Source organism: Aureobasidium namibiae, assembly GCF_000721765.1.
Source record: "Aureobasidium namibiae CBS 147.97 unplaced genomic scaffold scaffold_1, whole genome shotgun sequence".
NCBI lineage: Eukaryota > Fungi > Ascomycota > Dothideomycetes > Dothideales > Saccotheciaceae > Aureobasidium > Aureobasidium namibiae.
The window spans coordinates 1,600,709-1,617,771 of record NW_013581208.1 but is presented as its reverse complement, the minus strand read 5'-3'; the positions used below and the strand labels follow the sequence as shown (position 1 = coordinate 1,617,771).

At 51.1% G+C, this 17,063-nt stretch overlaps 9 protein-coding genes across 9 annotated transcripts; 6 read left to right on the top strand and 3 right to left on the bottom strand.

Annotated features, from left to right (window-relative positions):
- Window positions 1–40: 40 nt before the first annotated feature.
- M436DRAFT_36493 (glutamate 5-kinase) lies at window positions 41–1,502 on the bottom strand (the record flags this gene model as incomplete). The annotated part of the gene is made up of 2 exons (XM_013576408.1): window positions 41–1,416; window positions 1,469–1,502. The coding sequence occupies 2 exons, from the start codon at window positions 1,500–1,502 to the stop codon at window positions 41–43; spliced, it is 1,410 nt and encodes a 469-aa protein (XP_013431862.1).
- Window positions 1,503–1,743: 241 nt separating this feature from the next.
- Window positions 1,744–2,508, top strand: M436DRAFT_59887 (mitochondrial inner membrane protease atp23; the record flags this gene model as incomplete). Its single annotated transcript, XM_013576659.1, has 2 exons — window positions 1,744–2,229; window positions 2,281–2,508. 2 exons carry the CDS (start codon window positions 1,744–1,746, stop codon window positions 2,506–2,508), a joined length of 714 nt encoding a protein of 237 aa, XP_013432113.1.
- Window positions 2,509–2,921: 413 nt separating this feature from the next.
- On the bottom strand, window positions 2,922–4,221 carry M436DRAFT_77800 (kinase-like protein; the record flags this gene model as incomplete). The annotated part of the gene is made up of 3 exons (XM_013576969.1): window positions 2,922–3,062; window positions 3,118–4,083; window positions 4,138–4,221. The coding sequence occupies 3 exons, from the start codon at window positions 4,219–4,221 to the stop codon at window positions 2,922–2,924; spliced, it is 1,191 nt and encodes a 396-aa protein (XP_013432423.1).
- A 316-nt stretch (window positions 4,222–4,537) lies between these two features.
- On the top strand, window positions 4,538–5,423 carry M436DRAFT_77799 (TIP41-domain-containing protein; the record flags this gene model as incomplete). The annotated part of the gene is made up of 2 exons (XM_013576968.1): window positions 4,538–4,839; window positions 4,907–5,423. The coding sequence occupies 2 exons, from the start codon at window positions 4,538–4,540 to the stop codon at window positions 5,421–5,423; spliced, it is 819 nt and encodes a 272-aa protein (XP_013432422.1).
- Window positions 5,424–7,544: 2,121 nt separating this feature from the next.
- Window positions 7,545–9,203, top strand: M436DRAFT_35073 (putative quinate permease; the record flags this gene model as incomplete). Its single annotated transcript, XM_013576152.1, has 1 exon — window positions 7,545–9,203. One exon carries the CDS (start codon window positions 7,545–7,547, stop codon window positions 9,201–9,203), a length of 1,659 nt encoding a protein of 552 aa, XP_013431606.1.
- A 533-nt stretch (window positions 9,204–9,736) lies between these two features.
- On the top strand, window positions 9,737–10,914 carry M436DRAFT_34793 (GroES-like protein; the record flags this gene model as incomplete). Its single annotated transcript, XM_013576107.1, has 2 exons — window positions 9,737–9,877; window positions 9,970–10,914. 2 exons carry the CDS (start codon window positions 9,737–9,739, stop codon window positions 10,912–10,914), a joined length of 1,086 nt encoding a protein of 361 aa, XP_013431561.1.
- An 861-nt stretch (window positions 10,915–11,775) lies between these two features.
- M436DRAFT_59882 (BIG1-domain-containing protein) lies at window positions 11,776–12,837 on the top strand (the record flags this gene model as incomplete). The annotated part of the gene is made up of 4 exons (XM_013576658.1): window positions 11,776–11,870; window positions 11,919–12,232; window positions 12,285–12,635; window positions 12,695–12,837. The coding sequence occupies 4 exons, from the start codon at window positions 11,776–11,778 to the stop codon at window positions 12,835–12,837; spliced, it is 903 nt and encodes a 300-aa protein (XP_013432112.1).
- A 1,377-nt stretch (window positions 12,838–14,214) lies between these two features.
- Window positions 14,215–14,436, bottom strand: M436DRAFT_35080 (ribosomal protein S25; the record flags this gene model as incomplete). The annotated part of the gene is made up of 1 exon (XM_013576155.1): window positions 14,215–14,436. A coding segment is annotated over one exon (222 nt), but the record flags the coding sequence as incomplete, so codon positions are not given.
- A 1,168-nt stretch (window positions 14,437–15,604) lies between these two features.
- On the top strand, window positions 15,605–16,621 carry M436DRAFT_35447 (uncharacterized protein; the record flags this gene model as incomplete). The annotated part of the gene is made up of 3 exons (XM_013576222.1): window positions 15,605–15,649; window positions 15,702–15,751; window positions 15,808–16,621. The coding sequence occupies 3 exons, from the start codon at window positions 15,605–15,607 to the stop codon at window positions 16,619–16,621; spliced, it is 909 nt and encodes a 302-aa protein (XP_013431676.1).
- Between the last annotated feature and the right edge of the window lie 442 nt (window positions 16,622–17,063).

Here is a 17,063-nt window from a genome sequence, read left to right as displayed (position 1 = left end):
AAATGATCCTTTTCTATTATCTCGACGAGGGAGGACACGTCTAATGCCTCTGCTCGGCCTCATGGCTCATCGACATGCGATTGGGCGTGGTAGGTCTGCTCGTTCTGTTGCCGAATGCAATGTTTTCCCTCAGCGCAATATACTCGCTATCCGCGTAACCCAACGCTCCATGAATTTCTGTGCTTTTGAGACCGCGGATTCTCTTAATCTCCGCTGCAGAGTAGTTGACCAGCGCTCTGCCAACCTCAAACGGCGCAGGATCTTCTTTCTCATACTCGAATGATCCTCTTGACTTGCGCTGTACCACCACTATCCGCACTGCTTCTTGCTGTGCAAAATTGCCCTCGACTTCCACCACGCCTGCTGGCAATAGACCAGCTTTGTCGGCCAGTGCTCTGTGCGCGCCTTTGTCAATATACACCGTTCCGTGTGGTGCGAGACCGTACAGTAACCAGAAGTATCGGTCTCTGATAGGATGGAGATCGGGGATGAAGCGAGTGTGTAATGGAGGCAGCGATGGCGCATCGAGTCTGGGTGATACGGCGCCGTTCGTGCCTGATACCTCTTTCACAACGGCTTTCTTGGCGAGCGAAGAGTCTTCGAGGGTCAAGTTGCTTGTCGAGTTACTCAAAGATTCTGTGCCCTCGATTGAACTTTGTCGCGACGATCGTTTGGCCGCAAGCTCCTCTGCCTTTTTCGATTCGGCATGTGTGACAATCTTGGCAATGTTTCCAGGCTTGTCCGAGCGAGTGATAATGGTTGTCACACCTGCAGAGGTTGCTAATCGAGCGGCGGTGATCTTGGTAGCCATACCACCGGTGCCTACAGACGATCCAGCGCTTGAGACGTCGGCGACAAGATCTCCAATGTCTTCGACGACTTCAATAGCTTTGGCGTTAGGGTTCGAGCGAGGGTTGCTGTCGTACAGACAATCCACGTCTGTCATGAGGAACAGGTAGTCGGCCTGGACCATAGCAGCGGTGATGGCAGAAAGTGTGTCGTTGTCACCAAATTTGATCTCAGCAACTGACAGGGTGTCGTTCTCGTTGACGATAGGGATGACACCCATGTGGATCAGCTCGATGAAAGTGTTCTGCGCGTTGAGGTATTGAGTTCGATCGGCAATGTCGTTTCTTGTGAGCAGAATCTGAGCGATTGGCTGCCTTCTGTGCATGAACAACTGATCCCACAGACTCATGAGCTTGCACTGTCCGATGGCAGCCAGGGCTTGGACCTGAGGAAGGTGTTTCGGTCTGCGTTCCATGTCCATGTGGCCCAGAGCGACGCCAATGGCGCCGGAGGAGACAATGACTACGCGATGTCCATCTTTTTGTAGTTTGCAGGCGGTTTCGACGATGGTAGAGAGAATTGAAAGGAGGGGTTCGTGGCTCTTTTCGTCAACGATTGACGAAGTGCCTGGATGCGAGAGTCAGCATTGAGTCGCGAGTATGATTGAGAATGAGGATACCAAGCTTGATGACGATAGTCAAGTGTTTCTTCATGGTGCAGGCTCTTCTGTGCAGAAGCAACCGCAAGTGTGCAATTTCACATGTCTGGTATAGAGTCGAGTGACGAGTGAATCATCATTTGTAGGGCGGGAAAACAAAGGCGGGGCGGCTGCCGGTGACGCGCGAGGCTCGACCAATCGCAATCCATGTCTATTCTGAGGCCTCAGCTCCGCGACCTCGACAAGCACGAATTCATTCAATCTGCACAACCATACTCGAATCACACATCGGAACCATGTCGTCGCAAAGCAATACAAACTCATTACCGGAGACGACAACGGCAAAGTCGCCGGCCGCGCCCACGTCGGATCAGGACTTCTACACCTGGTCCACCTTTTTCAACATTCTGACTGGAGGCGCAACGCCGCAAGAAAGAGAGGCCTACTTCGACATCAAAGACACAATCAACGAAGACCGCGACATCGCTCGCGCAGAAAAGGATCGCAAATGGTTACTGGAATATTCGCCTATAGTACGCTTTATGCGCCACAACATCAACCTGCTGGGCCATGACTTGAATGAGACAAATATGCGTGTTAAGCGCTGCACTACACAACAGAGCGGTGGCTTTGACCCTGACTATGGCATCTTGTTGTGCGCCAATAAGTTCAGGAACAGAGGTCACATGGAAGACACCATGGCACACGAAATGGTCCACGCGTACGATCATTTGAGGTTCAAGCTGGATCCTCTGGACCTCAGACATGCCGCTTGTATGGAGGTATGCTCACTAAAATCCTGCATTCGAGGCTTCATCTAACCATGCCTCTAGATCCGCGCATCCACCTTGTCTGGAGAATGCCGCTTCGGTCGCGAGTTCTTTACTCGTGGACAGTGGAACATCACACAACAGCTTCAAGAGTGCGTACGAAGGAGAGCCACCTTGTCAGTGGCCAACAGACCAAGCTGCAAGGACAACGCACACGCTGCTCGAGTTGTCGATGAGGTCTGGGACAGCTGTTTCAACGATACCCGACCCTTTGACGAGATCTACAAGTAATCTGCTCCTGATCTTGTAGCTTTGACACTTCTCCTCTCTCTCCTTATTGCATAGCATTGGCGTTGATACCCGAGTCCCGATATGTACCAGCTTCAAAGGAGGTAGCTATGATTTACCGAAACGAAGAGATCAAGCATTGTCGCGTTCATTGAGTCGGAAAGTCGTTGTGAAAAAGAGACGATTGTCTCAACTCGATTCTGAAAAGGCTGCTTCTCGCACATGGGAAAAACTTGAAAATGCACCAACCGGCGGAACTGCAACTATGCGTAATCCAGAACTCCCTTCCTGCCATGCATCACGCCTTATAGGCGGGCCCGTGAACGCCTATACCAAATCAAAGTCCTGGATATCCTAGAGAAAATGCAACCTACCTTGAACTCCTTTGGTCGTAACTATGCCACTCATCCTTGGTCTCATTCGCTTGGTCGTTGTTTGTTGCTGCTGGCAGAGGTTCTGTTATAAGCTCTCTCGCCCTTGACACAGTGCTTGATGATCCAAGGATGTTGCTCCACCTCGTGCAATGGAATTCTCTTCTCCGGGTCAAGGACAAGCAACTGCAATCCTGTCAGTATTTTGGTCTTCAAAAGCGCAACTTTGTCATCAACGTACCTTCTTGATCAAGTCTTTTGCTTCGGCGCTCACAAATGGGGGAATCGTCATTTCTCCACGAGCAATACGCTTTTGTGTCATTGAGGGAGTGTCCTCAAAGGGCGCCTCTCCCACCAAGAACTCGTATGTCAAGACTCCCAAACTCCACAAGTCGACCTTCTCGTTGTACCAGTTCTCGTCCTTGCCGGGCTTCAACATCTCCGGGGGCAGGTAGTCGAGGGTTCCGCACATTGTGTTTCTCCTGTTGTTGGGAGCGTGTACCGACCAGCCAAAGTCACTAATCTTGATTTCGCCGTGAATTCCGACCAGAATGTTTTCGGGCTTGATGTCGCGGTGAATGACGTGCTTCTTATGCAGGTATTTGAGAGCAGCGCACATCTGTGCAACGTATGAGGCGGCCTTCCACTCTGGGAAGCGTTGTTCGCGGCGCAAGTGCTTGTAGAGCTCACCCTTGCCGGCGAACTCGAGGATCAGGAAGATGCGCTTGCTGTCGTGGAAGTGACCGAAAAGACGGAGAATGTTGGGGTGGGCAAGATTCGACTGAATTTCGATCTCTCGGCGGACTTGCTTCTCGACCTTTCCTTGCTGAAGCTCGATCTTGTGTAGGACCTTGAGCGCGCAGACGAAGCCACTAGAGCGCTCCCGCGCCAGGTAAACTCTTCCGAACTTGCCCTTGCCGAGAGGCTTTCCAATCTCAAACATGCCGAGGTGGAACTGTCTGGGCGTCGAGGGTTGTTGAGGGATGGAGGATAGCATAGACTGGGGGTCTGAGCGGCGTGGTTCTGAATCGGACGACCTTTGTGCTGCCTGGGATGGAAGAGTGATTTTGGCGATTGTGGCGGCTGTGTTGGCGCCATTGGCAGAGTATAGCGAGTTCTTTGCGGCGTTGGCGGGCAGCTTCTGCAACGGAAGCTTTAGTCGGTTGGCTGCGGCGGCGGCGCCCAAGCTCGAGATTGATATTGATCCCTGCGTTTGGTGTCAGTCACAGTTGCTGGCATCTTGTGGCTGTCAAGGTTGTACCTTTGATTTGTGTGAGTTTTGGTCGTGGTTTTCATCGTTGACCGAGATGCCCTCGAAGCGGGACTCGAGTGACTGAACATCCATGGTTGTAGGCGAAGCGGTGGGTGTTCAGATTATTGCTGTATGGACAGATTGTGATCGATGTAGGTCAAGGTCGGGCGGTTGATGGTCGGTGGATGATGGTCTTCAGAAAAGGAATCAAGTTTATTGTTGACAAAACAACAAAGATGGCGGCGCCCGGCAACCGACGCCAAGCACTGACCTCCAGAAACCGCCGCTGCCTGCATGGCTGCATCACTCGCATCGGGATTCGATGAGAGAGAGCTTTTGCCAGATCAGATAAATTTGTTTCGTCGACACAACAAGTGCTCTGCGTCTTGGTTGATCTGATCAGAAAACCATGGCTTCCAACGGAGAACGATTAGACACTCAGGGTGCTGAGACTATTGTGTCACGCAACAAGCAATGGAGAATCAGTACCCGCAAGAGACCTATCCTCAAGGCCGGTCCCATCGATGCTATGAATGAGAAACTTGGTATCCCCGTACCTGAGATGATCTTTGGTGACAATCTCGTGGCTATCGAGCATGTTCCCTCTGGCTGGGCCATCGACTTCAACGCTTTCGATGCTCTTGATCGCGTCTCCAAGACTGCCGATGGCATGTTGCAGGTTGCCTACTCCAAAGAGTGGCAGAAAGACCGGTATGTGCTGCTTGACTCCAGTAACAATGTCAAATGCAATAATGCTGACCTTGTCCGGACTTTCCAGCCAACATCATCACGAAGGCATCAAAGAAGTCGTCAAGCCATTCGACTGGTCTTACAGCACAGACTTCAAAGGCCATACTCACTGTCCAGATCCTGCCATCGTCTGGCAGCCAACTGATCAGTCCAAGAATCCTATCAGAACAGACCTTCTCTCCCGTCCGGATCCCATACTGTTCTACGACGATGTAATCTTCTACGAAGATGAGTTGGCCGATAACGGCATCGCCATCTTCAGCTGCAAGATCCGTGTCATGGCCGAACGTCTTCTCCTCTTGTGTAGATTCTTCCTACGACTGGATGGGGTCATTGTGCGCATCAGAGACACGCGTATCTACATCGAGTTGGCTTCCAATACCGTTATCCGACAGTACACCGCCAAGGAGGAATCATACGATGTCGTCCAATCCAAGCTGCAGGTGCACAGAGAGAATGTCCCGGAGGTCCTGCGTGATGCCAATCGCATCGCCCCTCTTCTTCGGACTGTTGAGGATACCATGGACAGAGTCACCATTCCTTGAATCCGGAAAAAGCATCCCTCATAGCTCTCCAGTCTCAGCGACGACTGAATCGGTCTGGCCATGCCTTTGCCTTCTTCTCCGCGGGCAACTGTCCGAACAGGGGTATTCCGACAAAGGATTCCCGCTCCATCTTCCAAGACTCAAGCGCTGGATAGTACCTGGTACACAACGCCTCGACGGCTGAGGCGCATCCTGGATCTGCAGGCTGCTGCCCTCTACGCACAGGTCTCCGATCGGGTCGAATCGTTGCTTCTCGAGACGGAGAACCAGCCTCTATTTCAGGTCATGCCGAATCGACACGACTTGCTCCGAGGAGGGAAATATTCCCTATTAAACCCCGCCTTCCGTTCGGGATATTTCGTGAGCATCTGTCTTGTATAACGGCACGAATCGGTACGATGGTGTCACGCTATCGAGTGGATGCTTGTGGATCCTCTCTGGCGAGTCGCTGGGGATTTGACGTGCTGGAGGCCTCCAAACCTTGTCGTTATGCAATTTCGAATGCAGGCGCAGCCAGACTAAGCGCGCGGAGGACCCCACAATATCACAATCCTTCCAAGCATCATGTATATTCCACCCCCCAACCCATCTCTCAAATATTGCAGATGCATACCTACCTGTGTTCTTGTCTTCGCGATTTCCGAGAATCCCCGTGTTATCGAAGTATCGTAGTACCTCACAAGCCAAAAACAAGAGAAGCAAGCAAGCCAAGAAAGCCTTCGCGAGCTTCTGAGTGATTTAGGCCAGGGCGGTTGGACGTTGAACAGTCTTCTTTTGCCAAGAGACGGAGCCAATCCTGCTGCAACATTGCTTACCGATACCAAGAAAAGTGGCGTCCCGACTCCATCTGATGACCATTGTCTGCGCCCTGTTGCATTGACCATTCAAACAATACGAAGCGTTTGAGGAGTGGTGTCACCAACACGCGTGAAGCTACATGCCAGCACGTCTGGTCGAAGTCAGAACCCTGGGAGATACGCCTTCAGGCAGTCTACACGAGTGCGAGTATCTCTTTTGGCCCATCGATTAGCAAGTGCTACAATCAATGACCTAGACATCGTTAGTTCAAAGCTTCGAGGAAAATATGGACGAGCCGCCGTGCGAGTTGTTTTGCTGTTCGGCATGCCGAAGATTCAGTGTTGCCGTGTCGGCAAAAAGAACACCTACCAGGTTTCAGGAGCATACAATAAATTCATATGCACCGTCTGCCAAGGAACTCCTGTCCGAAATCTCCACTCTTCACACCCCTCCGTGCCCACAAACCGGCTGCTATTAACTTGGGGTTTTCTGGCATCGGAGACAGTGCAGCCAGGGCTATGTCTAGGCAGTCTTTCAATGGTCATCGTCTCAACTTCTGGCGATGGAATTTGAGGGACAGGCCTGTTGTAACATGGCGCGACCAAAAAAGCATGCGTCCAGATGAATCATGAGAACTTTGAGAAGCCCCCGTGTGCTTGTTACCGAAGCACGCTTCATAGCACGCTTCATTCGGTACACGCACAGGCCATCGGTCTCGGGCTAGAGTCTAGGACCCATAGCTGTCCCCAGACTCTCCGCAATGATAGGCATGCCCCAGAAAGAAGCAAAACAAGAAACTCTGTGCTGCTCCTCGAAGGTCGTTAGTGTCTGTACAAGACACGGTTGACGGGAGCTGGACCAGTCCTTTGCTGCGGTGAGTATCTACAGATCAAAGGCTCCATACTACGTCTGACGGCAAGTCACGGCTGCAGAGCATCGAGCCGACCGCCTGGACTTCTCGCCGAACGTTGCGTATTTGCAGTCGGTCAGCACCGAAACCTAGAAGGGACGAGCGAAAGAGCGCCACGTGCCTTGGCAGTAGCCCATGCCGGACTTGGCAGCCATGGCGGATCGGCTGCACACCCCACGCGACTGGGGTCTGGGGATAAGTTTTTCTCCAGATCAATCGATTGTGGTTGCGGAGTCGCCTGGAACGGTCAGACCGTTCGCCAATGGGCGGCAATGAAATGATAGTGGGTACACTGGGGGCACAGAGGTCAAGATGGTATAAAGCAAGGCAGGTCTGCTACCAGTTCTTCACCATCCCACTCCTCTCATCACCTTTCTTCCTCCACTTCTTCTATCACCTATCAGTTCGCCAACATGGGTGCTGGAGGCAAGCCTGTCAACATCTTCACGTTCAAGAAGAACGGAAACGAACCCCCAGAGGTCCTCAACTGGAAGCTATGGTTCGCTGTTCTCTCGTTTGGTATCATGGGTGCTGCCCGTGGTATCGATGAGGGTCTTATCTCCGGAACCTTCGCTACCAAGCACTTCCAACATGCTCTTGGCCTCAACAAGCTCGACACAGTAGACCTTGCTCAGGTCAAGGCGAATGTCAGTGCGATGGTTCAGATCGGCTCGGTTGGCGGTGCCCTCTTGGCTTTCGTCCTCGCCGACCGCATCGGTCGTCTCTGGGCTACTCGCCAGCTCTGTCTTGTATGGATGCTCGGTATCGTTATCTTTATGACTAGCACCGTCGGTGGTGGCCGTCTTGGTCAGGTCTACGCTGGACGATTCATCGCCGGTCTGGGTATTGGTCAGACTACCGTCATTGCTCCTGTCTACATCTCGGAAATCGCACCCAAGTCGGTTCGTGGTCTCTGTACCTGCGTTTTCTCCGGTTCGGTCTACATCGGCATCATGCTCGCATACTTCGCCTCATGGGGCAGCTCGCTTCACATCCCCAAGACCTCGCCCAACTCATGGGAAGTCCCTACTTCAATCCACTTGATGTTTGCCGGCATCATCTTCATCTTGTCGTTCTTCAATTACGAGTCACCCCGTTACCTCATCAAGGCTGGCCAGCGCGAACATGCAGTAGCCAACCTTGCTCGTGTCCGTGGTCTGCCTGCTGATCACGAGGTTGTACAAGCCGAAATCGCTGATATTGAGAACCAATTGCACGAGGAGCAGGAAGCTACTATGGGCCAAGGTGCTTTTGGACTTTTGCGCGAAATGTTCCTCATGCCAAACAATGCATACCGTCTTTACATCGGCCTCGGCAGCCAGGTACTCTCACAATGGAGTGGAGCTCAGTCTATGACGGTTTATGCTCCCGACTTCTTCGCTCTCCTCGGAACCAAAGGTCAAAACGAGAAACTTTTTGCCACCGCAATCTTTGGTGTCGTTAAGTTCGTTGCAGCCATTGCTTGTGCTCTCTTCCTGGTCGATTGGATTGGTCGCAAGCGTTCTTTGAGCATCGGTATCGCTTGTCAAGCTTTGTCGATGGCTTACGTTGCCGCTTTCCTTACCGCTGTCCCCGGAATTGAGGAGAAGGGCTTTGAGTTCACCAAGAGCCAGAAGGCCGCTTCCACTGTTGCACTGGTGATGATTTACCTCAGCGGTTTTGGTTGGGCCATGGGTTGGAACTCTATGCAATACCTCCTTAACGCTGAGATCTACCCTCTCCGCATCAGAGCCATGTCCTCCTCGCTGGTCATGTGCTTCCACTTCGTCAACCAGTACGGCAACTCGCGTGCCGTTCCTCTCATGCTCCTCGACCACAAGGAGGGTGGTCTCGGCCCCGCTGGTACCTTCTGGCTCTTCACCGCCATCACCCTCATCGGCGGTGTCTGGGCTTGGTTCACCATCCCCGAGACAGCTGGCAGATCCCTCGAGGGTATCGACAGGCTGTTCGAGCTTCCCTGGTACAAGATTGGTCGTTACGGTGCCAAGGAGGCCGAGCTCACCGACCAGTACGAGGCCGACAAGATCGACGAGAAGAAGGCCAACGTCCAGGTCATCGAGCGCGTTGTCTAAAGAATCATTGCATTTGGGATCGATCTGGTCAGATCTGGTTTTCTATAGGACTCGACATGCTGTTTTGCAAAGCCTCTGTCTTGCTACGAATTTGTATATACCTCGTGTTACGACACACTCATGAACATTTTATTTTCTATCCAAACTTCAATCTTCATGTCCTCACCATGTGCATGTAAGGAGCCGGCTTAGAATGGATGTTTTTTATCCGCCAGCTACTACCCTGATCCTCGAAGCTGCTGTACATTCGGATAGTTGCCAGTATGACACGGCTTTGCACGTGCGGACGTGTGCCTTTCTTTCTCGACGTTGTGATTCGGTGTCCTGTAGATCGATACATCGATGTCGCGACCATTTACATCGGTCCACTGTGGTCCGAGGTGCCCTGCACACCTTCAACCTTAATTCCCAAAGTATGTACTCCAGTACTTTGATCCAGACCCCGCACTCGAGTAGCTATGTCCTTGGATTGTTTACAGCTCCAGTCTCAAGTTCAACTAGGGTATTCATCGCATTAGTGATCGGACTCTACGATGACTAATTCAACATCAAATCTCTCATGTCTTCTCTATGGACCTCATGATGCTAGGTTTGAAGACAGGCAAGTGCCTATCATCAGCGACCCTTACGATGTTATTGTAAGGATTGCTTATGTTGGTGTTTGTGGCAGCGATGTGAGTCAATTCTCTACCTTTGCAAAGGCGCAAGACATGATCTTAAGAATGCAATGCTACAGTAAAGACGCCTAAACTAACATTGTCATCAGGTCCACTTCTGGCACTACGGCGGAGTCGGTCTAAAAGTATCCACAGACAATCCTCTGACAATGGGTCACGAAGCGTCCGGGGTGGTCCACAGCATTGGCTCAGCAGTGACAGCACTCTCACCCAATGACAAAGTCTGCATAGAACCAGGCATACCCTGCTCCCGCTGTAAATCTTGCAAATCTGGTCGTTACAATCTCTGCCCTGATATGGCTTTTGCAGCTTCCCCTGGTCCTGGTCCTGCTACCCATGGTTGTCTGTGTGCTTACTACAAACTTACTGAACGGTTTGTGTATAAGTTGCCAGAAAGCGTGAGCTTGAAAGAGGGTGTACTTGTGGAACCAATGGCTGTGGCGGTACATTCAATCAAATTGGCAGCGGTCAAGCCTGGACACAAAGTCGTAGTCTTTGGTGCTGGGCCTGTGGGCATCTTGTGTGCTGCTGTGGCTCGTCAGTTTGGCGCTGTGGAAGTCATCTCAGTGGACATGAATGCGGCGAGACTGGAGTTCGTCAAGGAGTTTGCTGCTACTGGAGGCTTCACACCAGATACGACAGCAGATGGTGCAACCAATGCTGCAGCTATCGTCGACCGGTTCCAACTTGACCGAGGAGCTGATGTGGTCATCGAAGCATCAGGTGCCGAACCTTGCGTTCAGATGGGCATCCATGTGCTGGCACCCGGAGGCACATATGTGCAGACAGGCTGTGGGAAGCCAAATGTCACGGTGCCATTGACAGAGCTTGGCCAGAAAGAAGCAGTGGTCAAAGGATGCTTCAGGTATGGAGCCGGTGACTATGAATTAGCAATCGGGTTCTTGAGGGATGGCAAGATTGATGTTAAGAAATTGATCTCAAGAACGGTTGCGTTTAAGGAGGCACCGGATGCTTGGGAGAGCGTGGGAAGGGGTGAAGGTATCAAGACACTCATCCGTGGTGTACAAGATTAGATGTTGATCGTCGGTTGGATCAATCGTAGTGGCTTTGGAGAAGCTGCCGTAATTCTTGAACGATGCTTACTTACCTGTTCACAGATGAGGCGACATACTCTTATATCCCGTCACACCATACTTCTGGTCATACAAGTGATGCCTTCCGATGCTGATGCGAGGTCATTGGTTGTTGGGAACAATTGTTTCACGCCGAACCGTTCCGAGCCGTGACGAAACGCAACCAAAATTTCACAAAACTTTTTCTCTGTTTTGTTCATCCTTTGTTCTTGCACACTACTGCGACGTACCTAACATGTGCTCTGCCGGAAGTTCAGACAACGGCTTGTTCTTTAAGAAGAGAACAAGACACTCTGAGAGCATGCGCAGCCATCCTGCACTTCCTCGAGCGCAATGCGAGAGAGATGGACCAGGCGACTGGCGTGGGATTCATCAGCAGAAGGTGGGGACGGGCACGGAAGAGTGTTAGTCTGTATAAAATCACTTCCTCATATACAAAAGCCTTAATGGTCTAGTGGTATGATTCCTGCTTTGGGTTTATCCGAAACTGCAGGAGGTCCCCGATTCGATCTCGGGTTGAGGCCTTTTCTTTTGCACTTTCTGAACAATTATTGGTAGATGTTATGCTCTTGCTAGATAGAGTGAGGAGAAGAGAACGCTTTGAAGTATCATTTTGGACGGTTCTAGGGGGTGAGATGATGCTTGCTTTTGGACGTGACGTGAGCTGGTTGCCTGAGGCATAGACGGCTTATGCCGCTCATCAAGCAGATGGGATCCGTGCGCGCGTGTAGCAACAACGTCAGAAGGTCGAGGGCAAAGGGCGACGACAAGCTGAAATAGACTCCAACCACATAATACACGATGCTGTTGAGGTATTTGAGCGCGGCCGCTCTGGCCCTGCAATCTGCAAACGCTTTCAAGGACGCCTCGCCCTTCGTTCTTTACTCGACCAGCCAGTACGATTGACCGCTAGCCACCAACTGATCATGAACGCATGCTGATAGACATAGACTGGACGCGAAGGACGCCAACGTGAACGTTATCAGCGCGCAGAGTCTGCAACAGAATGTCGAACACCAGATCAAGGGCTGCCCAACCGACAAATGGCTCGTCGTGTCGCAGCCTGGCCTCACTACTGATGACCTGACCGTCTCCAAATCCACACCCCACCTGCGCCGCCGCCTTGCTGGCAAGGACAACCGCGTGAAGTCTGTCTTCGCCGCAAAGAACGTTGTGGGACACGTCGATGCCATGGTCATGGTATCCTCGATCAACCGCGAGTGCAGCACCAGATCCACCATGCTTCTGGACGGCGAGAGTATGTGCTTTTGCTCTCTGATCGCGCATAACAAATACTGACCATGACACAGAGGGAGAGATTCCTAGCTACTCTTCCGACGCTTACGACGCCATTCATGTCCAATTCCCTGCCCTACCTACCGCCCACGACGACCGTGAATCTGCCCTGCTCAAGGCCGACTCGTACTTGAACTCGCTGCTCGCAACCATCGACTCCTACACCGTCCTCTATGCCACTCTCGACAACCTCTCTCCTCCTCAGGTTCAGCACCCTGAGCAGTACGTCATGGACGAGCCCTACCCATCGAACATGCACACCGACCTGAAGCGCGATCTCAACTCCCACATTGCCCGCGCCAGCAACGCCTCAAACCCCCAGGCCAACCTGCCTCTGTTTGAGAAGTACCAATTCCTCTCACCTGGTACGTTATATCATCTCAAGTTCCACCTGGTAGCATCTCGAGCTAACATTTTCCTACAGGAATCTTCATGGGCGGTGTTGTCAGCATCCTCCTCTTTTCCATCCTCTACGTCGGTATCAGCGCCATCGCCGGCCTTGAGGTCTCCTACATGGCCTTCAGCAAGGAGATGGGTCCCGCTGCTCAGAAGAAGCAGCAGCAGTAAAAAGATGTGTTGATCAAAGTAGAGAGATACCACCATTGTACTTTCGCGCCCGTTTTTTTCATAACATTCATGTAAATGCGATACACTCAATCCTACTTTTCAGGAGTACTTTTTACGGTATATAGCATGTCTCTTTCGGTCTTGCCGAGAATATTATACTCTCTTGCCGTTGACATCGCTCTATCTGGTAGTGTAGCTGTAGTTTGTAAGGTACTTGTCATATTCTACTCGCGGATATCCTCTTTCACAGTAGGTTAGTTCTGATAGTTCTGCAGTGCCTTTCTGGAGCCCGTATACCTTTATAGTTCTTTATTGGACTGATTACATGAATTCGAATCATCAAGACAGGGTCTTACCGCCAACCATCTTTTTGCAGTCAATATCATCACTTCGATCACTAGAATTGTTAGCATTGTATTCTATACGATGTCGTGAATCTCTTTCGGCGAGCTGAAACACCATAAAGTATCGCGTGTGTCGAGACAAGTCAAGTGATCAGATGCCCGATCGGATTATTGCGAGCTGCGCTATATCGTCCAACGGAGGAGAAGGCGCAATGTTGGGTACATTCAACACCTCGTTTGCACGTACTCAGCAGTGCGTTGCACGGTAGCACCTATCTCCTAATAAAGCTTCGAAAGCATCGAATCTCGTATGGTTAGGACTATCGTGGAGGAAGACACAGTCGAATTTGAGGTGAAATTTTGATGATTCATGGTTTAAATATATACAGGCTGACTAGTGTGTTGTTGATCATCAAGGTGGTCATCTGTATTGCAACTCGGTCAGCGTCTTGTAAGAATATACTTGACGATATGCTTGTTAGAGAAGAGGAAGGAGTGCAGTTTTCAGATCAAAAATAATTCTCAACAATAGTCTTCAGACAGGGATAACTGTTTGATAATATGTCTCATCATTGCAAAGGGAATGAGGGGTGGATATTGTGATAGGAGATTCAAAAGAAGGGAAACGTACGTTGGATGGGCAAGGAAGAGCGCAGTGTACACGAGACAAAGACACACATTCACAAGATTAGAGTGGGGAGAGTTTTTGACGAAAGAAGCCGGTGGATTTGCTTTTGCGGCCTATGGAAGAAAGCGCCCTTTTGCTGGATGAAGTAGCAAATCCGTCCCCGAGGGGGGTTCCTTGAACCCTCAACCGAAGTTCGACACGTGAAAAACTCCCATAGAAAAGCAGAACCAGCGTTAAAACCGACGGGGATATCTTTTCTTTTTTCTTGTTGTCGTCGTCAAAAAATTGACCTCAAACCATCCGGACAAATGCGTGAGTCGTCATGATCGAATTTAGTCGGTACCACCAACAGCGCGGGCTGATAAGTAAAGTTAGTAGGAGTCGAAGGGTGAGTGTGAGGGACGATCAAAACGCACTGTAGACGATGCACTTGGAGTGGCTGACGACCTTCTTGATCTGGCCCTGCTCCTCAAGCTCGGCGAGCGAACGACGGGCGAGAGAACCGTTGATCTTCAGTCTGTCGACAAGGGTGGCGACGGTGACGAGGCGGTAGGACTGAACCTCCTTCTGGAGACGGTCCGAGGTGGCCTTGTCGAGGATGACGGCGTGCTGGGCCTTGTCCTTGACTGTAAGTGCAGCATGTCAGCGAAACTGTTCCTTCTTGCGGCTCCGTGGCGCGGTGTTCGGGATATGCGGATTCGAAGTTTGGGGGTTATGAAAAGTGCGTCGCTTCGTGATGCGATGGGTTATGATGATGAGGAATTCGTGATTTCGATGATTCTCTGGGATGTGGGTGTTGTGCGCGTGGATTGGATAGAGGAGGCGTGCGTACCCTTGCCCTTGGACCACTTCTTCTTTTGCTTCTTGGCTCCGGTTGCTGCGGGTGCCTTTACATGGTCTGTCAGTATCTGTCGTAGTAGCACATGTCGTCTATGGGGGCCGTACCATTTTGTCGGATGTGGGTGGTTAGAGGGTTGGATCGCTGGAAGTCGCTTCTGAATATCAGTCCTTGTGCGCGCAGCTTTTCGAATGTGGGCCGTCACGTGCGTCGACCTGGTCTGTGCCCCTGCCCTCCTCCGAGTCGTTTTGCAACCAACACATCTTGTTCCCTAGGCAGGAGCAACTCACTTTTATCTTGCGCAAGTCGCTCTTTCTTGTTCTGTTTAGATGCTCTTGCCAATGCTTGCACCACTGCAGTAGGACCAGTAAGTAAGCACTCGGTGTGCTGTGAGTCGCAATCTACCAATCAATCTATATCTCTGGCTTGGCATCCTAGCTCTGCTCCCATCGCTTGTTCTTCAAAACAACCACCTCTGTCGAGTCTGGGTTTAGTTTGTACTCATCTTGGAGGATTCTTGTGAGACTCTGTATTTCCGCCTATACACGCGTTACCTGCACCTTTGCATCATTTCCCAAATTTGTGGCTGGTGCTCATTGCGTCTGGCGCCTAACCGCTGCCTCAGCCTTAGCACTGCCATTGACCTGCCTCTTCCTCTATCTCTTACAAGCCTCTACGTCCCTCCACTCTACAACCATCTTCGCCCACGCTCGTTTCTCTGAAAACTACACCGGACCGCTCGCCACTCGCAATCTTGATTGTTTTCCGTACTGTTCACGAAACAACTTCCTGTCGCTCTTCTCTCTCCTACTTCTTCGTGCTGCGATACAGCTGGACGCTGGAATCCGAACAACTCTCTGACCGCGTGTCGCATACATCCCCACACCGACAGCCTTGATAGTAGTACTCGCCTGGCCATATCGGACCTCAACCCGTGCGGTCTCGCACTCTACCAAGATGCGCTACACAACTTTGAGTGCCAACGAGTCCGACAGTGTTCGAGTAGGTGAAAGAGACGGTCGGAACGTGTTAGTCAGGTACTGACTATGCTCAGTGGTACTGGCGGACCACAGCTATATGTGCTTCGTGCTTGATACTGGGAGGGTAGGTTGTAGACATGATACAGTCTATGGATGTCGGCTGACCGGCTAACTCTATAGATTCCTCGTGGTACCTTCGATATTTGACTCACAACCGCAATTGCGAATATCCAAAACGATCTTGAGTGGTTTCGGCATCAGCCTTCTGGCTCTTGGATTCTCTCTCGCAGCACTCACATGCTTCTGCAGTCGCAGCTGGGCCTTTTGTGCTGAGCATGTCTTTATACCCTGCATATTTGCTTGTCTTATCGGCTTCTTGAACGTACCGTATTGCTTCGTCATCAGCACTCGTTTTCAATGGAATGTAACAGCCATGGTCACAACGATCGGAGCAGCCACGGCAGCATTTATCTTTACGGTTCTCTACTTCTTCGCTCGCCGCCGGCTCACACAGTCACGACCCAAGCGAAACACAAATTCCGATAACATCAATCTATTGAGACGACCTAGCAATGCCAGTGCCTCAGGATCATATCATACGCAGAGCTACTTCGCCAATCACTTCGCAAACATGTACCCAGCTGCACGCACGCCGCCGGCTATGGTTGCTGTAACTCCTCCAGATGAATTACCTGCAGATGACCATGGATTGAATGATCACGAAATGCAAAGACGACGGATGTCAGATTTGCTGCACAAGCCTGAGCCTCAGATCTCTCCAGCCACGAGTCCTTTCAATCGCATAGACTTCGAGATAGACGAGACAGAGACGCCGATCAATGGTTACTATGCTCCCGCCGGCGCTCATGGCCCCATGGTGCGCTCACTAGGTGACCCATCCTGGCACGCGCGCAATGCAAGCTGGGTTACGAGTGATTCACGACGCAATTCTTCTCGCGAAGATCGACGTCGTGAGATCGAGATGGGGAGATGAGCATGATCCCACTCACTCACGTCAAAAACTCAACTGCTGTTCATACATTCGCCTGGTTGGAGTCGTCGCTGATGAAGCGTCGCATGGTTTACCTACCCACGTAGTATTTGATCCTCCTATTCATTCACATTCCACGACATCACAGCCAGGTGCAAGGCGTCTTCTGATTGGTTCATATCACTGGGACTTGGTTTTATTGTTAGGGTAGGAGAAATATTGTCTTTTTAATGTAACAGTAATGATATGTTCGAACGACTCTTTCAACGTACGAGTATTCCTTTGTCGGTGCTCATAGCTCCTACAAGCCTACAAAGACGCCATTATTCAGCTCGGCATTATGTTCTTTAGACAAAGAGGGACAATGCATTGTTTCTTATATGTATTTATACATCCTCCTAGGTGTCTACAGAAAGACAGAGCACCGGAGCAACCGACAACACAC